Here is a 22,605-nt window from a genome sequence, read left to right on the forward strand (position 1 = left end):
CTTCTCTAAGGAGGTGACATTTGAACAAAAATACTTTTGAAGTGGGAGAATGAGCTCTGTTCAGTTGCCAGAAGATTTGGCTGAAATTTTAGAATATCACATTTATTCCCAAGGATCAACCCAGTGGATGTGGGATCTACCATTCAGTACGAACTCCCTGTGTTGATTTGCCAGTGACCCGTAGGAGAGCCCAAGTCAACCATCATCAGGAAGATGCCCACATCCGGACGCCTGGGAGGAACCTGTGCCTAATTCAGGATGTTTTAGTGAGTGCTCTAATCTCCTGCTCCAGGAACAAAGGGCCCGAGCATTGAAATCATATCTAGGAAGCTCACCAATGGACAGCTCAGAGCTGCATGTACTTCAGTAATTTCCTGTCCCATGCAGTGCTTTGGAAAGAGTTTTGAAAAGGCAGCACATCACACTTCCAAGAGAACATTCCTTCTAAGGAGATTGTTTCCCTGCTTTTAATTTGGCCCGATCATTTTTATTTTACTACGTAATGAACAAAACTGGATGGAAAGGTAACAGAATGGTAGCAGAAGCTTTTATAGTGAAGATAGCTGTATATGTGTGTGTGAGTAGGGAGTTGGTTTACACATTTTAAAAATATTTTTATACTTTCTTCCATAAATATATATATTTATAACAAAAAAACTTAGTTTAAAACAATTTTATTTTATCATTGGCTAATTTCTACAATATACTATGGGACTTATATTTTTCTTTTGTTTGAAAATACAGTATAGCCGGGCGCGGTGGCTCACGCCTGTAATCCCAGCACTTTGGGAGGCCGAGACGGGCGGATCACGAGGTCAGGAGATCGAGACCATCCTGGCTAACACGGTGAAACCCCGACTCTACTAAAAATACAAAAAATTAGCCGGGCGCGGTGGCGGGCGCCTGTAGTCCCAGCTACACGGGAGGCTGATGCAGGAGAATGGCGTGAACCCGGGGGCGGAGCTTGCAGTGAGTGGAGATTGCGCCACTGCACTCCAACCTGGGTGACAGAGCGAGACTCCGTTTCAAAAAAAAAAAAAAAAGAAAATACAGTGTAAAGTGTTTCTATGGGTAATTAAGGAAAAAAAACCAAATGCTTTAATATTTTTCTAAAGTTTTTTTTTTAATATTCAAAGTTGTCAGGGATTTAAAATTTGATGTCAGCTTTCTCAAAAGACTCAACTAACTCCACACTCATTGAAAAATTCCACTTTGACATGCCTTACTTTGTTTGTTTTTCAAGAGATGGGATCTCTCTCTGTAGCCCAGGGTGGAGTGCAGCGACTCTATCATAGCTCACTGCAGCTTCAACTTCCTGGGCTCCAGTGTTCCTCCAGCCTCAGCCTCCCAAAGTGCTGAGACTACAGGTGTGAGTCACTGTTCCCGGCCCTTTTATTTCCTTTTTAAAGAAAATTTCCAGATTTTATTTGGACCTTGTACCATGTTCTGTCCCTTATACACAGGTTTTGCTAAATACACCTGCTCCAATCACACTATCGGAACTTCGATAAACTCTAGCTGATTGGCAAAATTAATTTTCCCTTGTTTGTTTTTGTTTATCCTCCTTTAGCCCTCATGATATTACTTACTAACCTTTAAAAAGAAAAAAAAAACCCAACGAATATTTACTGCATGCCTATTCTATGCCAGGCACACTGTGAAAGTCACCCTCTCATGCTGAGATTATTAGTACAATTTCAGATGAGGTTCAGAGAGGTTATGTCTTGTCCAAGTCTGCTGATTTAATAGCAAAAGGTACCAACTAGGCCTTAGGGCTAATTCCTATATTCTTCCTACCATATGTCAGTAATTTCAATTATTTTCAAAGAAATAGACAATAACAAAATACTTCTGTGTATATATTTTTTCTGTGTTGGTTTAAAAGTGGGATATATACATATAAGAAATCCTTGTCTTTTAGGTTTTTAAGCATATTCTGAACAAAAATATTCAAACATGTAATTACAGCAAAAGCATAAAGAACAGAGAATACTAAATTTTGAGAGGCCAGGAAAAAAACAAATCACTTAGGTTTGCATTTTCCAAAGTGAAAGGTTATGCAACCGGAGAAACGGAAAACCTATGAATGCCTTAAAATTCTCTTCAGTAGATGGCAGTAGTGCATACAAAATGAGAGGAAACCAGGGTGAGACGCACCACAAAGAAAACGACACATTTTAATCAAAGACACTTTCTCTAAATGATTACTCTAAATCCCTCTATAATTTCTCTCCTTCAGTGAGGATAAACCTGATTTGAAATGAAGAACAAACATCTAACTAGTTTTCAGCTCATTGCGATAACTGCTCAAAATTGGATAGAACCTGTTTTAGAATTAATTTTCCCATGAGGACAGATTAGCCTAGTCTCACTGGCCCTTTGATATAACTGCCCTTCTCTGACTATGACTTCTTGCTATAAATTTTTCAATTGTCACTAATTGATATGGTTAGGCTTTCTGTCCCCACCCAAATCTCACCTTGAATTGTAATCCCCCTAATCCCTCCATGTCAAGGGAGGAACCAGGTGGGAGGTGATAGGATCATGGTTTCCCTCATGCTGTTCTTGTGATAGTGAGTTCTCACGAGATCTGATGGTTTTACAAGGCAGTTTTCCCTGTTCTTGCTTGCTCTCTCTCGCCTGCCACCATGTAAGACATGTCTGCTTCCCTTCCCCTATAAGTTTCCTGAGGCCTCTCTAGCCATGTGGAACTGTGAGTCAATTAAACCTCTTTTCTTTATAGATTACCAGTCTCTGGTATGTCTTTATGGTAGTGTGATAATAGATTAATACACTAATGTTTAATGGTAATATATATTTTAGAAAGTGTCTATTTTTGTAGGGGCTGGCAGTTTGGAATACGTGTGAAACCAAAATGTTTTAAGCAATTATCTTTCCACAAAGCATAGGACAACAGTGCTCTTCTTGTCTTCTGAAAGACAGGTTGTGTCATCTGACACATTTTCCCAGGTGGGGAAGAGAATACATCAACGTAGTAATAACCCTAGCATCAAATGTAAATATTTTTGGCTTTCCAAAATATATGCATTATAAATATAAAAATATATATGCCTAGAGAAGTAAATATTGGATTTTTATATAAGTGAGTAGGCCAGACAGTAAGTTTTTTCCACATTAACTTGATTTAGAGGACTTTTGGGGCCTTCTCTAGCTTCAGTGCTGCCAAGATCTTGCTTGAGGGACTTATAAAGAAGACCCTGTTAGTTGGTTGGCCCAGTTCTGGAGGCAAAGTGCTACCTGAAGTGCTTCAGGAACAAACAAGGTTGACCATGGCACCCATATGCAGATTCCTCAGACAAGCCCCAGGGCACCCACCTGGAAGTCGGCGGTTACAGAGCCCCCACAGACGTCAATCAGCTCAGTCATGTCGTAATAAGCATCAAAGGTCCACACGCAGCTCTTCAGATTCAGGTGTTTGTAGAGCTGGATGGTCTTTGGCTCTCGCACGCTGGAGTCAAACTGGAAGGGGCGATCATAGCCAGGCCCCAGGGCGGTGCTGTCATAGACCACATCATCCAGGAACCCTGCCTCTGCCGGGGAGGGAAGAACAAGGAATGATAATTTGGTTTGCGGACGCCAAGGAGCAGGGTGGGGCGAAGAGCTCACCCTTTCACACTAAAAGCACTTTCAGTCACCTAAGCCCTACTAACAAAGCAACCCAGGGCTCCCAATGTGCAGGGAGAATGTGAGGGATCTTGCAAAGCGCTTGCTAACTGCTGTTGCCACGTGTTAAATGGAGAACTCCACCTCTAAGAGACCACAGGAACCATGGAGGAAAAGGTGAGCAAATGATACCATGAATGAAGGCGGCAGAACTTGGAAAGGAAAACACTCTGAAGCTTTGCCTGCTACACCTGGGAAGTCTGGTCCGGTGCTTCATATATGTCCCCACCAGTCCTGAAGAAATGGATTTACTGTATGGCTCAGTCACTGGGGAATTATTTTAAGAGTGATTTTTAAAATTTCTTTTTTGAGACCCCATCTCAAAAACAAAAAACAAAAAACAACCCAGTACACCTACATCTGATTACTTCTTCTTGCTCATAGTTTCCGAAGTCTTTGCGGCGGGAAAGTCTGAATTTTTTGTTAATGAGTAAATAGCTCACTAATGATGGCTGTAACTCACCTGTGACAGGCAAAAATTATTGAATCAAATGCTGCCAAGCACATGAATGGCTCTAAATTAAGGGAGAACTTTATATAGTAGGGAGCTGAATACAGATACAATTTTAGAATATTAGGGTTAAATTTTTTTTGTTTGTTTTGAGACGGAGCCTCGCTCTGTCACCCATGCTGGAGTGCAATGGTGCGACCTCGGCTCACTGCAACCTCCTCTTCCCGGATTCAAGTGATTCTCCTGTCTTAGCCTCCTGAGTAGCTGCGATTACAGGTGCATGCCACCACACCTGGATAATTTTTTTGTGTTTTCAGTAGAGACAGGGTTTCACTGTGTTCCCCAGGTTGGTCTCAAACTCCTAAGCTCATGCAATCTACCCGCCTCAGCCTCCCAAAGTGCTAGGATTACAGGCATGAGCCACTGCACCCGGCCAGGTTAAAATTTTATCGTACTAAAAGCGACTGTAGTGTTTTAAAAGGGTTGATAAATATCTTAGAATGCTTGACACCCAACACCCAGCCCTCTGTCCCATGATGACTAGGTACTCAATTAACATGTCTTGAATTTAATTGCTTTTAAGTAGGAAAAGGTGCAAAGTTTAGTATTTAAACATAGTATGTCTCTTCCACTAGCTACAAATGTGGACCAATTAAACTTTCATATGTAGCTCAGTGATTTACAAATAATTTGTACTCAGCTAATTGCTACTGTATAAAGACCATCATGACCAAAAGTGATGCTTAATGAATATGAAAGAGAATATGAATGCATTTCTGTCTTCAAAAACACTATTAAATGATTCATCATTTGTGAAAGGAGGAAATATGCATGTAATGTGCACTTGCTAAGGTAAATGGAAATGGACAGAATTCTTTGTAAAGTCAAATGTCTGCTGTGGTGAACACAGAGATGTGCTGCCTCAGCTGTCAGCTCCTTCAGCTCTGCGTCAGCTGCACATTGGCTCAGCCCAAGGTCATGCCCTTGCAGGGCAGCCTGCATCCAGTGACTAAGCTAGGTAGGCTATAAGGGTCTGGCTGTGTCAGCTGGAAGTAGGACGAGTCTCTCCAGAGCTCCCTGCCATGGCCAAGATGGCTTTTTCAGCCTGCATTGCAGCTTGACTTCTCCCTCTGCCCAATCCTGTTTCGCTCCTTCTCTTTCACAAGTATTGATCCCTAATAAATATCTTGTAACCCCAAACTCCATCTCAGCTCCTGCTTCTGGAGAACTCATCCTATAGCATCTTCACTTTAGCTTTTTAAAACAGGTTTTTGTAGCACCAATGTAAACATGCTCATTCTAAGGGAATGAAGACACTAAAATATACCATAGTAGGTGCCTTAAAAATGTCAATGCATTTAATCCTCATCTTGAGTGGTAACAAGTGTTATTCCCATGTTATAGATAACAGTGGCTCAGAAAGGTCAAACTATACTTGTTCAGCGGAATAAGGATTTGCACCAGTGTGATTCCAAAGTCCTTGTTTCTTTCTGTCCACTTCATTGTCTGAGCTAATGGAATGTGCATGTGTGCTAGGAAAGAAAACCACTAATGTGTGGATTCTGAGAACCAGAAAACATGAAAAGCAGTTCTCCTCACTCTGGCATATCCTGAAAGTCACTGCACTGGGCTAGCATGGAAAGACCAGTCCCGAACTCGTCAATCTCACCTGAGATGCCTCTCAGGTCATAGGTGGTAACTAAATTGGAGCAGACGTGCTGGTGTCTGTAGATGGACTCAGACAGTAGAAAATGCAAGTTGTGCAACGGCATGGTGGAGATAAGGGGCAGCATTCCATCCTGGTGTGGGATCTGCACCGAAATGTGGATTCTAGGGGGAAAAAGGGCAGAAATAAATGTTTAGCTGACTGCTATAAATGGTCAATAGGATATACTTCTTTCTCATCACCTAATTTGTCTTCACCAATGAAGTACCATGTTTTTTCCTTCCTGAAGCTTTCCAGGTAGGATTTCTGTCTGAACAGGGGGTATACATATATACATAGTATCATTGCTTCCCTCTAAGAGACCGTCCAGACACAGGACTGACAGTAATCTAGAATTATAGATTTTTTTTCTATACAAGAAAAGATAACATCACAACCACAAATTACTTTAAAGCTTTCCTTTGCTTTTTAATGGAAACTCTGTTTTTTCAGGAGCTGAAGCTGAGTGACTGTAGAGGGCCTGTTCCCCTGCTCTGTCACAGTGAATGTCTATGGAAGTTAGGTAAGCTTGACACTCACATTTCTTTAAGTATTTGAGTCAAAAATATATCGTTGAGCTTTTAAACTCTAAAACCAATTCCTCCACCCAGCCAAATCTGAGGAATTACAATGTGCAGCTACTCATACTGTCTCTCCTAACTGAAAACAGCCTTCTCTCTCCAGTCTCCCTGTAAGTCCTATCAGCAGCACGCGTCCAGCCCTGCCAGCCTCAGTCTGCAGTGTGCTGTTCCTTGATCTACATCCTCAGCTCTTAGGCAGCCTTTGGACCAGGAAATGTGCAACTTCTTTATATTGGCTACTATTTCTCGAATGTTTTCAGACTCTGTTTATCTTGCCTCCCCACTATGAGGGCACAGAGCATTTCCTTCACTTCTTTTGTTTCTCCAGAGCACATAGTATACAATTCTAAATAAGAAATGAGCTTGGCCGGGCGCGGTGGCTCAAGCCTGTAATCCCAGCACTTTGGGAGGCCGAGACGGGCGGATCACGAGGTTAGGAGATCGAGACCATCCTGGCGAACACGGTGAAACCCCGTCTCTACTAAAAAAAAAAAAATACAAAAAAAAAACTAGCCGGGCGTGGTGGCGGCGCCTGTAGTCCCAGCTACTCGGGAGGCTGAGGCAGGAGAATGGCGGGAACCCAGGGGGCGGAGCTTGCAGTGAGCTGAGATCTGGCCACTGCACTCCAGCCTGGGCGACAGAGCCAGACTCCGTCTCAAAAAAAAAAAAAAAAAAAAAAAAAAAAAAAGAAATGAGCTTAATAAACATTGGTTAAGACTGCGACACGACAGAACTGTACTTATGCGTTGCATTTTTTGTCATTGTAGCAGTTTAAATTTTGAGCGTGTTTATTGACAGTGTGTTTTGAGTTTATATAGCTTGTCTCTTGAGCAAAGAGCCACATTTTTAAGAGGAATCAGAACCTTGGAAGTGAAGAGGAGGGCCTTTTTTCTAGGAAGGGATCACTAAGATACATTTTACTGTGTCAGGAAAGAAAGAAGTGTGTGCATATTCATTCAAACATGTTTTATTCATATAAAGGAACTCATTTTTCTCAGTTTATGAGCAATGGAGTTGCTTATAAAGGCACACGTTTAAATACTATAGTGTTTAATAAATATGCATAGCATACACAAATTCTTTTTTGCTATGCAAAAATGAAAACATCCATTTCCCATCATGGTGGCACAGAAAAAAATTAAGTCCAATATATCCTAATTTCTACATTATTATTCATTTGTTCAGTAGATATTTAGGAATGCCTCTTAGATGCCAAGAAGCACTATACTGGGCAGAGGATACTCAAAATACAAACTCATGGTCTCTGGCCTTCAGGCCTTACCATCTACTAAAGGACAGAGAGAGTGAATGCTAATAATCTTCTAAAAGAAGCATATACAGGTGCCAGAGAAGCCAGAAGGGGAGGCCTCCAAATTAAATTAGGGGAGATGATGGAAATGTCCCTAGAAGAGACGCCGTGCAGTAGGTATTGTAGGACAGTAGGGTTCCAGCCAGTGGAAGGGGGCTGGGGAGAGTTGAGGTAACAGCATGGCAGAGGTATGCAACCCGTAAGAGTCTGTAGCGCTTGGGAAGTTACTCATGATTCCCTGTGGTTGGACTGGCAGGTGAAACTGCGAAGGTGAGGGAAAGACCAGGAAGATAGGCAGGGGGCCCGAGCTTGAGGGATCTTCACAGATTTAAACTTTTACTGACACATTCATCATCACATTTTTATTGTGCAGAAGCATCACTTATTGATCATCCTGGGAAACACACAAAGGAGACCTGAGATTCACCTCAACCTACGCATGGTGGAAGGCACCACCTGCCTGACCTGTTCGGATGCTCCTTATGTTTGACATCGAGGTATTTCAAGGTTGCGATGAAGGACTGAGCCTGGAAGCCTCTGGATGTCCCAGCCACCACTGGTGTGTGGCAGATAGCACTGTCTGTTCCAATGGTAACAATGTTGCTCCTTAAGGGGGTCCCCACATGGCCCACCTTGTCCACAGCCTTGGCCACACAACGCACATGGAACCTCCGGCTGAAGTAAATGCTGTCCAGAACCTACCAGGGAGAATAAATCACCTCCAATGTGAGTACGCTACTTAAACAGCTCCTTATATGATCTGGTTCAAGGTAATCTGTAAAGGTCATCCATCCACCCATCCATTGATTGTTCCATCTAGTCATTCATTCATCACGTAAGTATTGACTTTTAACTATGAACCAGACACTCAAGACAGATCATTGAGTACTTATAGCCTAAGGGGGTAAGATAGTCAATGAATAATTAGACAGACGTGGAGCATGAACCCACAGATGAGTGATTTCCATTAATAGTATTGTTCTCTTTATATACTAGGCTCAGCAGAAGGATGACCCAAGTGTTATTCAGGCTTCCAGCAAGACTGGTTGGTCTCCAAGTCACTGTTGCTGAGAGCATAATGTCAGGAGACAGAGGAAACATTCTTCCTTCCCAGGAATTATCATGGTCTTTTTATCTTACTGCTATCCTCCCTCCATCCCATCTCCCTACCCAGTGACCACACACTGCAAGGGTTATAGTAACATACAGACTTGAAGCTGAGAACTTGACCTCTGACACTTTCTAGCCTTTGAAGGTCTTTCCACAGATTCCTCCAAGTCCCCAAACATACAGAAGCCCTAAGAGTGCCTAACTCAATCTGTGCAGAGGCAATGTAGGTCACGAGGACTCTTTATGAAAATGTATGCATTTACATAGGGAAGTATATAACAAGAAAAATTAATCAGTAGTTCTGTGTGCCACAGACCTCCCACAAAGCAATCACACAAACTTAAAAATTTTACCCATGAAAACAATTCTCCCTGAAGTCCATTAAAAATTAAAGAAGATTTTTCCATTAAACTTTTTTTAAAATTAGCTGCCAATGCTTTACTTATTTATATATACATGAACTTAGTACAGAAGGGATTTGAAGCATCTACAAGAATGCATATAATAGAATGGCATTAAATAAATAATTGAAGAAATCAAGACAAAGCAAAGGAATCTAGGGTAAAGGGTATTAGTCACAAATTCATTGCAAGAAGGAAACCTGAAGCATAAACACTTAAATTTATCTGTTAAAAATGTACATTTGGCTCCAACCAGATCAAACCTCCTTTACGGTTTTGTTGAAGAGAGAAATAGATACTTAAGAAACAACAAGCTGGTAAGTCTTGCCATGTTGATTTTTTAATAATAGAGAAGACTATTTAAATTTGAGCTAGGTTATGTTGCAAAAGAATTGCTCTTCGGGCCTTTCTGAACAAGCTGTGCCAAAGAGAGTGGGTATGAATGACCCTGCATTATCCAAAGCCTCCCATCTATGTCCAACGGCTTTCCTCTGCTATTATCCCATCCCAGTGAAGCTCTTACTACAGTGGGAATAAACTGTGGAATAAACAGGAAAATCTAGAGAAATTTGGTCTGAAAGATATCTCTGATGTCTAAAATCATTCAGTGATATAATTGTAGGCAAGAATTGTTGAATGCTTACCACACACCAGGTACTATACTAAGCCTGAATCTCAATGGCTTTCAGCTCACTTTTGGAAGAGAATCAGTTCTGTCAGTGTGATGTGCAGGATCACTGTGGTGGACTATTTGTTAAGGTTGGGAAAACATACTATCCATTGTTCTCTGATGGTGTCAGGGGTGTTGGTCTCTAAGCTTTTCGAGGACAGGAACTGCTACACAATGTCTTTTCATGGCCTCCCATAGAGCTTTGTAAAGTGCTGATCATTCAGCAACCATTCTATTCTTTTATTTAATAACTGGTCCCCTCTATGTGCCATTGATGTGCTGGCCATTTTGGGCCACATTTCTACCGCATTATAGAAATGTGGTAGAAATTAGGTACATGTCCGTAAGGAGTTTATGTGCTAATACTTATTGAATGATTGAAGATATGTTAATAGTAATAAACAGTGCCTACCTGGAGTTTTTCACTGACTTTGTCATGTATAGGTCACATTTTTCAATGACCTTGTAAAGTAGCTAAGCAGAAGAATTATTACTTTGAAGATCAGGAAACTGAGACTCAGAGAGATTAAGCAACCTCTTAACATTACTTAGTTTAACATAGGCAGCACCAGGATTTGCAAACAGGTCTTCTAACTAGCTTAGGTTTCTATTACAGCACATAATCTTTTCTTATGTATAAGGGTAAAAAGACTGTGCACCTGCTTATTTGTTTTATTCCAAATGCCATGCATGGACCATAAGGAATTTGATTATCTGAGTAACAAAGAACACCAGTTCTCACCCAGGGAGGGAGAACCAGGTCCAGACTCCCAGACCTACCATGTGGTTGACACTGGTGAATGGTGTGTTGTCGGTGATGGTTTCAAAGGGAGACCGGGCCCCACTGCCATCAGTGGGGGCAGCCACTTCCCAGCTGAACTGCACAGATGTCTGGTTGATGCCGGCCTCACTGCAGCGCTCCTTCATGACAGCATATCTGGGGAAATGAGGGTCACAGGGGGTGACACAGACCAGCGGGTAGCCTGGGGAGGGGGATTTCTTGACTCCTTCCTTGGTAACTTCTTCCACATGGTCATAGTCAGCAAGTGTGACTACCTGCGAAAGAGCAACAAAGCTTCAGTTCAGGTTGGGTATCAGCAAGATCAGAGAACTAAGGCCCCCTTCTTTAGAGATCCACAAGATCTCTTAGTGTCTAGGGATTCTTTAAAATATAACAGGAGAAGTTTTTATAATTGTTTGCCAGGCATCCTTAAAAGATACTGTAGATCTTTAATGGTGGAGAAGATCCTTCTACTGGTTGGGCTAGAAGCTTTACTATACTTTTAATTTTTTTCCTAAATCAGAGCCCTATCACTCATGTAAAAAAATACTCTGACTTTCCTGCACATTGGAACCAAAGCTGTGTAATGAATAACAGTTGCTAGTTTAAAGTTGCATTAAATAGTTGATGGTATATAGTAGAACATTTGGCAAAATACGAGTACATCGAGGTGGTATATTTCTTCCATGGCCAAATAAGAGACACATTTGGAAATAATCGTCATTCTTTTCTAACATATGAGACTAGTTAGCAGAAGTTAGAAGACTTCTGATTGCTTCACAATTATGGGTTACACTTTCCTTGGCAACTTCTAGGTGTTTTCCTCTTAATTGTAAGGACAGTGCATTCATTCTATTCACCCCAAGTTAGGAAATCTGGTACTACCTTCCTGCAGGTACTGAATTCTATAAATATGGTGAGTAAGTGGGACAATAGATATGACGTAGTATTACGTTCTTACTCTTCTAAGTCCCATCAAAGAAATGAGAAGATCAATTGTATTATATTTTCTATCTTTATCAGACTAAGACACCAACAGGATTTGGTCTCACTTTTAGGTCAGAACAGGGTTTCTTACCCTCAACACTATTGACATTTGTGCCAAATAATTCCTTTTGTTGTTGGGGGCTGCCCTGTGCAGTATGGGATGTTTAGGAGTATCCCTGGCTTTTACCCACTAGATACTATTACTAGCACCTGGTGTGACGACTGTGACAACCAAAAATTTCTCTAGACATTGCTTAAATGTCCTCTGGAAGGGGGAGAATGGAAGGCAAGATGGCTCCTGGCTGCGAACCACTGTGTTAGAAGAATAAAGAAATAGCGTACTTCTCTCAAGTTCTCATCTACTAGTCACTGAGACGTAAAACAGCAATCCTTTGGGTCAAGCAACTCACAATGGGTGGTGCTGGCAATATGAGGCTCCCGGCTGCCTCCTGGTCTAGAATCGTCACTGTGGCAGTAGTCACATCCCCGAGAACTGCTTCCACTGGGTCATCTGGGCCAAGGACTAATGAGAAAGATTCATGCCATTCCCGGTCTTCATTGGACAGGATCTCAACTTTAAAAAAGATATGATCCACACCTTCAACAAGGACAGAACAAAAAGAGAGCAAAGGCTTCATTAGGAAACATACCCAAGAGAGTGCAGCTTGGCACTGCTGAGACATCATGTTAAAATATGTTCTTTCTTTTTAGCTGTGTTCTATAAATGCAGTGGCTGCTAATCACTTTAGCCACATCTCAAGTGAGGAATCTTTTTTACAGACCAAATTCCACCTGTGGTAGAGGCTCAGTATTGCAGATTTACTGTTCAACACCATATGAGGATTAATGGCCCCTGCCTGACACTGGCTGGCAGTAATAAAAATCTATGATCCAAAATACACTTCACCCTGGTTATGAGTTTTTTTGCTTAATTTTTCTTTCCCCCTTACACTTTTGCATGAGCTCGTGTTTGGCTGTAAGGGCTTGCACATACAGATACCCTTCAAAGCTGTCTCTTGAGAAACAATGGCTCAAGGTTATCTACTAAGCCAGGCTCCACAAAGATGGTAACATGGAGGGTGAGTGACCTGGAATGGGTGAGGGTTCAAGCCTTAAAGACCCACTTTGGGGGACCATTCCAAGATGGTTGAATAGGAACAGCTCCAGTCTGCAGCTCCCAGTGTGATTGACACGGAAGACAGGTGATTTCTTCATTTCCAGCTGAGGTACCTGGTTCATCTCATTGGGACTGGTTGGACAGTGGGTGCGGCCCATGGAGGCCGAACCGAAGCAGGGTGGAGCACTGCCTCACCCAGGAAGTGCAAGAGGTCAGGGGATTTCCCTTTCCTAGTCAAGGGAAGCTGTGACAGACTGTACCTGGAAAAATGGGACACTGCCCAAATACTGCACTTTTCCCATGGTCTTAGTAACAGGCAGACCAGGGGATTCTCTCCCATGCCTGGCTTCGGGGGGGTCCCACACCCACGGAGCTTTGCTCACTGCTAGAGTAGCAGCCTGAGATTGACCTGCGAGGCTGTAGCCTGGTGGGGGGAGGGGCATCCACAATTGCTGAGGCTTGAGTAGGTAAACAAAGTGGCTGGGAAGCTCGAACTGGGCAGAGTCCACCACAGCTCAGGAAGGCCTACTGCCTCTATAGACTCCACCTCTGTGGGCAGGGCATAACTGAACAAAAGCCAGCAGAAATTTCTGCAGACTTAAACGTCCCTGTCTGACAGCTCTGAAGAGAGCAGTGGTTCTACCAGCATGGCATTTGAGCTCTGAGAACAGACAGACTGCCTCCTCAAGTGGGTCCCTGACCCCTGTGTAGCCTAACTGGGAGACACCTCCCAGTGGGGGCCGACAGACACCTCATATAGGCATGTTCCCCTCTGGGACGAAGCTTCCAGAAGAAGGATCAGGCAGCAATATTTGCTGTTCTGCAATATTTGCTTTTCTGCAGCCTCTGCTGGTGATACCCAGGCAAATAGGGTCTGGAGTGGACTTCCAGCAAATTCCAACAGACCTGCAGCTGAGGGACCTGACTATTAGAAGGAAAACTAACAAACAGAAAGGAATAGCAGCAACATCAACAAAAAAGACATCCACACCAAAACCCCATCTATAGGCACCAGCATCAAAGACCAAAGGTAGATAAAACCACAAAGATGGGGAGAAACCAGAACAGAAAAGTAGAAGATTCTAAAAACTAGAGTGCCTCTTCTCCTCCAAAGGATCGCAGCTCCTCATAAGTAATGGAAAAAAGCTGGATGGAGAATGACTTTGATTAGTTGACAGAAGTAGGTGTCAGAAGGTCGGTAATAACAAACTTCTCCGAGCTAAAGGAGCATGTTCTAACCCATCGCAAGGAAGTTAAAAACCTTGAAAAAAGGGTAGATGAATGGATAACTAGAATAAACAGTGTAGAGAAGACCTTAAATGACCTGATGGAGCTGAAAATCATGGCACGAGAACTTCGTGATGCACACACAAGCTTCAGTAGCCGATTTGATCAAGTGGGAGAAAGGATATCAGTGATTGAAGATCAAATTGATGAAATAAAGCGAGAAGACAAGTTTAGAGAAAAAAATATTAAAAATGAAGAAATCCTCCAAGAAATACAGAACTATGTGAAAAGACAAAATCTGCATTTGATTGGTATACCTGAAAATGATGGGGAGAATAGAACCAAGTTGGAAAACACTCTTAAGGATATTATCCAGGATAACTTCCCCAACCTGGCAAGGCAGGCCAACATTTAAATTCAGGAAATACAGAGAACACCACAAAGATACTCCTCAAGAAGAGCAACCCCAAAACACATAATTGTCAGATTCACCAAGGTTGAAATGAAGGAAAAAATGTTAAGGGCAGTCAGAGAGAAAGGTCAGGTTACCCACAAAGGGAAGCCCATCAGACTAACAGCAGATCTGTTGGCAGAAACCCTACAAACCACAAGAGACTGGGGGCCAATATTCAACATTCTTAAAGAAAAGAATTTTCAACCCATAATTTCATATCCAGCCAAAGCTAAGCTTCATAAGTGAAGGAGAAATAAAATCCTTTACAGACATGTAAATGTTGAGAGATTTTGTCACCACCAGGCCTGCCTTACAAGAGCTCCTGAAGGAAGCACTAAACATGGAAAGGAACAACCGGGACCAACTAATGCAAAAACATGATAAATTGTAAAGACCATCAATGCTATGAAGAAACTGCATCAATTAATGGGCAAAATAACCAGCTAACATCATAATGAAAGGATCAAATTCACACATAACAATATTAACCTAAAATGTAAATGGGCTAAATGCCCCAATTAAAAGACACAGACTGGCAAATTGGATAAAGAGTCAAGACCCATCAGTGTGCTGTATTCAGGAGACCCATCTCATGTGCAGAGAAACACATAGGCTCAAAACAAAGGGATGGAGGAAGATCCACCATCAAAAGGAAAGCAAAAAAAAGAAGGGATTGCAATCCTAGTCTCTGATAAAACTGACTTTAAACCAACAGAGATCAAAAGAGACAACGAAGGCCACTACATAATGGTAAAGGGATCAATTCCACAAGAAGAGCTAACTATCCTAAATATGTATATGCTCAATACAGGAGTACCCAGATTCATAAAGCAAGTCCTTAGAGACCTACAAAGAGACTTAGACTCCCACACAATAATAATGGGAGACTTTAACACCCCACTGTCAATATTAGACAGATCAATGAGACAGAAGGTTGATAAGGATATCTAGGACTTGAACTCAGCTCTGCAGCAAGCAGACCTAATAGACATTTACAGAACTCTTCACCCCAAATCAACAGAATATATATTCTTCTGCACCACATTGCATTTATTCTAAAATTGATCACATAATTGGAAGTAAAGCACTCCTCAGCAAATGTAAAAGAACAGAAATCACAACAAACTGTCTCTCAGACCACAGTGCAATCAAATTAGAACTCAGGATTAAGAAATTCACCAAAAACTACACAACTACATGGAAACTGAACAACCTGCTCCTGAATGACTACTGGGTAAATAACGAAATTAAGGCAGAAATAAAGATGTTATCTGAAACCAATGAGAACAAAGACACAATGTACCAGAATCTCTGGGACACATTTAAAGCAGTGTGTAGAGGGAAATTCACAGTACTAAATGCCCACAAGAGAAAGCAGGAAAGGTCTAAAATTGACACCCTAACATCGCAATTAAAAGGATGAGAGAAGCAAGAGCAAACAAATTCACAAGCCATCAGAAGGCAAGAAATAACTAAGATCAGAACAGAACTGAAGGAGATAGAGACACAAAAAACCCTTCAAACAAATCAAGGAACCCAGAAGTTGGTTTTTTGAAAAGATCAACAAAATGGATAGACCACTAGCAAGAAGAAAAGAGAGAAGAATCAAATAGATGCAATAAAAATGATAAAGGGAATATCACCACCAATCACCGATCTCACAGAAATACAAACTACCATCAGAGAATACTATAAACACCTCTATGCAAATAAACTAGAAAATCTAGAAGAAATGGATAAATTCCTGGACACATACACCCTCCAAAGACTAAACCAGGAAGAAGCTGAATCTCTGAATAGACCAATAACAGGCTCTGAAATCGAGGCAATAATTAATAGGCTACCAACCAAAAAAAGTCCAGGACCAGATGGATTCACATCTGAATTCTACCAGAGGTACAAAGAGGAGCTGGTACCAGTCCTTCTGAAATATTCCAAACAACAGAAAAAGAGGAATCTTCCCTAACTCATTTTATGAGGCTGGCATCATCCTGATGCCAAAGCCTGGCAGAGACACAACAACAAAAGAGATTTTTAGACCAATATCCCTGATGAAAATGGATGCGAAAATCCTCAATAAAATACTGGCAAACCAAATCCAGTGCACCTCGAAAAGCTTATCCACCACGATCAAGTTGGCTCCATCCCAGGGATGCAAGGCTGGTTCAACATACACAAATCAATAAAAGTAATCCATCATATAAACAGAACCAATGACAAAAACCACATGATTATCTCAATAGATGCAGAAAAGGCCTTCAATAAAATTCAACATCTCTTCATGCTAAACACTCTCAATAAACTAGGTATTGATGGTACATATCTCAAAATAATAAGAGCTATTTATGACAAACCCATAGCCAATGTCATATTGAATGGGCAAAAACTGGAAGCATTCCTTTTGAAAACCGGCACAAGACAAGGATGCCCTCTCTCACCACTCCTACTCAACATAGTATTAAATGTTCTGGCCAGGGCAATCAGGCAGGAGAAAGAAATAATGGGTATTCAATTAGGAAAAGAGGAAATTAAATTGTCCCTGTTTGCAGATGACATGATTGTATATTTAGAAAACCCCATCGTCTCAGCACAAAATCTCCTTAAGCTGATACGCAACTTCTGCAAAGTCTCAGGATACAAAATCAATGTGCAAAAATCACAAGCATTCCTATACACCAATAACAGACAAACAGAGAGCCAAATCATGAGTGAACTCCCATTCACAATTGCTACAAAGAGAATAAAATACCTAGGAATCCAACTTACAAGGGCCATGAAGGACGTCTTCAAGGAGAACTACAAACCCCTGCTCAACAAAATAAAGGACACAAACAAATGGAAGAACATTCCATGCTCATAGAGAGGAAGAATCAATATTGTGAAAATGGCCATACTGCCCAGGGTAATTTATAGATTCAATGCCATCCCCATCAAGCTACCAATGACTTTCTTCACAGTATTGGAAAAAACTGCTTTAAAGTTCATATGGAACCAAAAAAGAGCCCTTATTGACAAGAAAATCCTAAGCAAAAAGAACAATGCTGGAGGCATCACACTACGTGACTTCAAACGATACTACAAGGCTGCAGTAACCAAAATAGCATGGTACTGGTACCAAAACAGATATATAGACCAGCAGAACAGAACAGAGGCCTTGGAAATAACAGCACACACTTACAACCATCTGATCTATGACAAACCTGACAAAAACAAGCAATGGGGAAAGGATTCCCTAGTTAATAAATGGTGCTGGAAAAACTGGCTAGCCATATGTACAAAGCTGAAACTGAATCCCTTCCTTACACCTCTTACAAAAATTAATTCAAAATGGATTAAAGACTTAAATGTTAGACCTAAAATCATAAAAACCCTAGAAGAAAACCTAGGCAATACCATTCAGGACATAGGCATGGGCAAGGACTTCATGACTAAAACACTAAAAGCAATGGCAACAAAAGCCAAAATAGACAAATGGGATCTAATTAAAGAGCTTCTGTATGGCAAAAGAAACTACCATCAGAGTGAACAGGCTACCTACAAAATAGGAGAAAACTTTTGCAATCTATCCATCTGACAAGGGGCTAATATCCAGAATACACAAAGAACTTAAATTTATAAGAAGAAAATAAACAATCCCATCAAAAACTGGGCAAAGGATTTAAACAGACACTTCTCAAAAGAAGACATTTATGTGGCCAACAGACACATGAAAAAATGCTCATCATCATTGGCCATCAGAGAAATGCAAATCAAAACCACAATGAGATACCATCTCACACCAGTTAGAATAGCGATCATTAAAAAGTCAGGAAACAACAGATTCTGGAGAGGATATGGAGAAATAGGAATGCTTTTACACTGTTGGTGGGAGTGTAAAAAGTTCAACCATTGTGGAAGACAGTGTGGCAATTTCTCAAGGATCTAGAACCAGAAATACCATTTGACCCAGCGATCTCATTACTGGGTATATTCCCAAAGTATTAAAAATCATGCTACTATAAAGACACATGCACACATATGTTTATTGTGGCACTATTCACAATAGCAAAGACTTGGAACCAACCCAAATGGCCATCAATAATAGACTGGATTAATAAAATGTGGCACATATACACCATGGAATACTATGCAGCCATAAAAAATGATGAGTTTGTGTACTTTGCAGGGACATGGATGAAGCTGGAAACCATCATTCTCAGCAAACTATCACAAGGACACAAAACCAAACATTGCATGTCCTCACTCATAGGTGGGAATTGAACAATGAGAACACTTGGACACAGGGCAGAGAACATCACACAACAGGACCTGTAGGGGGGTGGGGGGTTGGGGGAGAGATAGCAATAGGAGGAATGCCTAAAGTAAATGATGAGTTGATGGGTGCAGCAAACCAACATGCTACACATACACCTATGTAACAAATCTGCACGTTGTGCACATGTACCCTAGAACTTAAAGTATATATATAAAAAAAGACCCACTTCCTTTTTTTGTAAGGTGAGTTTCTGAAGATGCAAATACCTCAGTGAAGTTAAAGCCCCTTTCGTAGTCTACAGACATCTGGGCTAAGCTCCCTCTAGACCTATCCTTTCCCCAGATCCTCATGCAGAAAAGTGAAAGACTGGTCCGTGTGGAGATATGGAAGGAAAGCATCTCGCTTTCCAGCAAACATCAATCAGACACAGATGGGATGGAGCCAGAAGCCCTTTAAAGCTCTGGTGTGGGGAGAGAAAATAGAGACCCTCCCCCTTCAACCCCCATCATTTCTGAGGGCATCATTTTCTCCCTCCACTTGCCAAGACAGCTCTGAAAAGTTCCCATAGCACTGTTGCCCTCCTCTGGCAATGTTGCAAATGGTTTCAGGAACTATACCAGTTAGGTTTCAGAAAGTTCTATGAAAAAACCTAGCATACAGTTCAACCCTTTTCCTGTCTTATTCTCCCCATCAGATTAATACTTAAACGTCCTCTGGAAGGGGGAGAGTGGAAGGTCACAGACCTTTAAGCTGTGATCTATGACCTGAACTCCATCTCTCTCTTTTCCCAAACTCATCTCCATATAAATTTTGTTTTGGGAAGTCCGAAACTGGGTGTCCTGTTTCCTAGTAGATATTAAACCACTTGAACGCAGGGATTGTGCCTTTCAGATGTAGTAATCCCTTATAGACCCAGCACAGCACTTTGCAGCAATATTTGTTGAATGGTGCCAGTTATGTGTATATTTTTTTTAAGCTAGTGGTCCTATCATTCAACCAAATCTTAGGCTAACAAAAAATCCTTTTAAATGAACCAAAATGCCCAGTGTGGTCTAGAGTAAGAGACCTATTTCTTTTTTCCCCATGTCATTTTTACAAATTAGAAATTTGACCTGCAATCTCAAATGTGTGCTTAAAAATGCTTTATGCTATTGGAACTACTGTTTTCCTTTTTCATTTATCTGTTTATTCCTTTATTCAAATACAAGATTTTTGCCCCTCTATTAAGTAAAACCCAGAGGTTGAGGTTGGCATTCAATTACCAGGACTGAACTTCAAAACTCGGCTCTTTGGGTAATAATCCACACCAGACTGGGCAGAGCCATCCCGCGTGCTGCAGCGAACCTTGGAGGTCCTGTTCTGATCCCCTCTGCGGATCACCTTGATGTTCAGAATTGCAATGGCATCTGGGCCTGCGGGTTCCCGGATCTGGTATGCAGCTTCTTCAAACTCAATGGTGGGGGCTAAGGAAACGTGATTAGGAAAACAAGAGCCAGTTAGAATAGCACAAAGGATTCAGACTTCCAGGAAAACACCTTATAATGACAAGAGGAAATTGTTCACATTCGTTAACAATATGAAGGCAAAATGGCTTGCAGTCATAAAACTCAATCAGTATTTACTGTTAAACAATGCTTTGGAAAAAGATATTTATTTGTGATTCTGCAGGAGTTATGTCTCACACGTTCCTTATTAAAAACAATATAATGGGTAGAATTATTTGTAGCGACTTCGAAATTCATGATGTCCAAGTTTCCGTCTCGGCACTGCAGCTCACAGAATGTTTTAAAATTTGAACAGTTTATCAAGGGACTGAGACATAGTAGGCCCTAGACAAATACCTATCACATAAATCAACTTTTCATTCATGAGATATGAATTTCAAAGGTTTGTAATTTATCTCATTTACATACTACTTAAATTTACCAAGTCCACCCCTCACCTCCGGTCCTTTGGACCCCCTCCTCTAAGTGCTCTCACCTCCCCATCCTCAGCTTTTCCTAATTTCCCACAAGCTATATAGGTAAGTATGGGTCCTTTCAGCGACTGGCTACAAGGATAATTCAGGAACACAAGATTTCCTAATGGAATCCTGTTGCTAGGAAATTATTAATAATATATTCAACCTGGGCAACATAGTGAGACCTCATCTCTACAGATAAATTAAAAAATTAGCCAGGCATGGTGGCACATGCCTGTGGTCGCAGCTACTCAGAACGTTGACATGGGAGAATCATTTGAGCCCTGGTGGTCGAGGCTACAGTGAGCCATAATTGCCCCACTGCACTCCAGCCTGGGCGGCAAAGCAAAACTCCATATCAAATAAATAAATAAGATAATATATTGATTTTTACCAAAAAATTCAAATCATGCCTTCTTTTCTATTATATCTCATGGGGAAGGGTGGGGTGGTGGTAGAGAGAGATTAAAAGATGGAAAAATTGAGAGTAATAACTTTTATACCATTTTGAGTATATCATAGAATATGGCAGAAATTTCTACTTTCTTTTTTTTGAGACAGAGTCTCACTCTCTCGCCCAGGCTGGAGTGCAGTGGCGTGATCTCAGCTCACTGCAAGCTCCGCTTCCCGGGTTCACGTCATTCTCCTGCCTCAGCCTCCCGAGGAGCTGGGACTACAGGCGCCGGCCACTACGGCTAACTTTTTGTATTTTTAGTAGAGACGGGGTTTCACTGTGTTAGCCAGGATGGTCTTGATTCCTGACCTCGTGATCGGCCTCCCAAAGTGCTGAGATTACAGGCGTGAGGCTCCGCACCCGGCCAGAAAGCTCTGCTTTTTATATTTATTTCCCTTTCTTTCCCTCTCGGAAAGTCAAATCTTTCTTACTGTAGAAGATGAGCCTCATTTGAGGTTTTATAGTTTTTAATAAGAATGCTCTTTGAAACCTAGGAGGGTCACTGCAGCACAGCATAAATCTTTTTTCTTTGAGACAGGAGTTTCCTTCTTGTTGCCCACGCTGGAGTGCAATGGCCTGATCTCGGCTCACCGCAACTTCCGCCTCCCGGGTTTGAGCGATTCTCCTGCCTCAGCCTCCTGAGTAGCTGGGATTACAGGTGCATGCCACCACGCCTGGCTAATTCTGTATTTTTTGTAGAGACAGGGTTTCTCCATGCTGGTCAGACTGATCTTGAACTCCCGACCTCAGGTGATCGATCCACCTGCCTTGGCCTCCCAAAGTGCTGGGATTACAAGCCTGAGCCACTGCACCCGCCCTTTTTTTAAATTATACTTTAAGTTCTGGGATAAATGTGCAGAACATGGGATGTGCAGAACATGCAGATTTGTTACAAGCCACATGTGCCATCAACCTGTCACATACATTAAGTATTTCTCCTAATGCTATCCCTCCCCTAGCTCCCCATCCCTCTCCCCGTGTCCATGTGTTCTCATTGTTCATCTCCCACTTATGAGAGAGAACATGCAGTGTTTGGTTGTCTGTTCTTGTGTTAGTTGCAGCAGAGTATAAATCTTATTTCCCTGAGCCTCAATGATGGGTTTTCTGTGTACCTGGGAGAGGTTCACTTTGGGATCTGAACTTGAGTCTCCCGGAGTCAAGGACTAATTCAACTTCCAGACTGGAGTTTCTGATTTTATCGAATGTCCAAGTTAGTTACTGATTTTTCACTAGGAACCCTAAGAGTCACTGAGACTCTTAGAGTAGTTAGTGATACTTAAGAGTATAGATTCCAGAATCAGACAGAATGAAGTTCACACCCAGGTTTGCTGTTTGCAGCTGTGTAACTAAGAGTGCAAATTATACAGCTTTGCTGAGGTTCAGTTTCTTTATTCAAAATATGGAAATAATAGTGCCAACCTCAAGAAATTCCTGCCACTATTAAATAGGATAATAAAAT

General features: G+C 41.5%; 1 protein-coding gene across 6 annotated transcripts in view; it reads right to left on the reverse strand.

Moving 5' to 3' along the window:
- Window positions 1-22,605, reverse strand: part of FRAS1 (Fraser extracellular matrix complex subunit 1) — a 449,074-nt gene that overhangs the window by 27,200 nt on the left and 399,269 nt on the right. For all 6 annotated transcript variants that reach the window (XM_045392441.3, XM_005554975.5, XM_065545065.2 and 3 more), the window contains 6 exons: window positions 19,995-20,195; window positions 12,090-12,277; window positions 10,692-10,967; window positions 8,196-8,428; window positions 5,805-5,965; window positions 3,337-3,551 (listed from right to left, as the gene is read on the reverse strand). In XM_045392441.3, the coding sequence (XP_045248376.2) occupies window positions 3,337-3,551; window positions 5,805-5,965; window positions 8,196-8,428; window positions 10,692-10,967; window positions 12,090-12,277; window positions 19,995-20,195 (1,274 nt within the window). The remainder of the gene's footprint in view (window positions 1-3,336; window positions 3,552-5,804; window positions 5,966-8,195; window positions 8,429-10,691; window positions 10,968-12,089; window positions 12,278-19,994; window positions 20,196-22,605) is intronic.

Source organism: Macaca fascicularis, chromosome 5 (assembly GCF_037993035.2).
Source record: "Macaca fascicularis isolate 582-1 chromosome 5, T2T-MFA8v1.1".
NCBI lineage: Eukaryota > Metazoa > Chordata > Mammalia > Primates > Cercopithecidae > Macaca > Macaca fascicularis.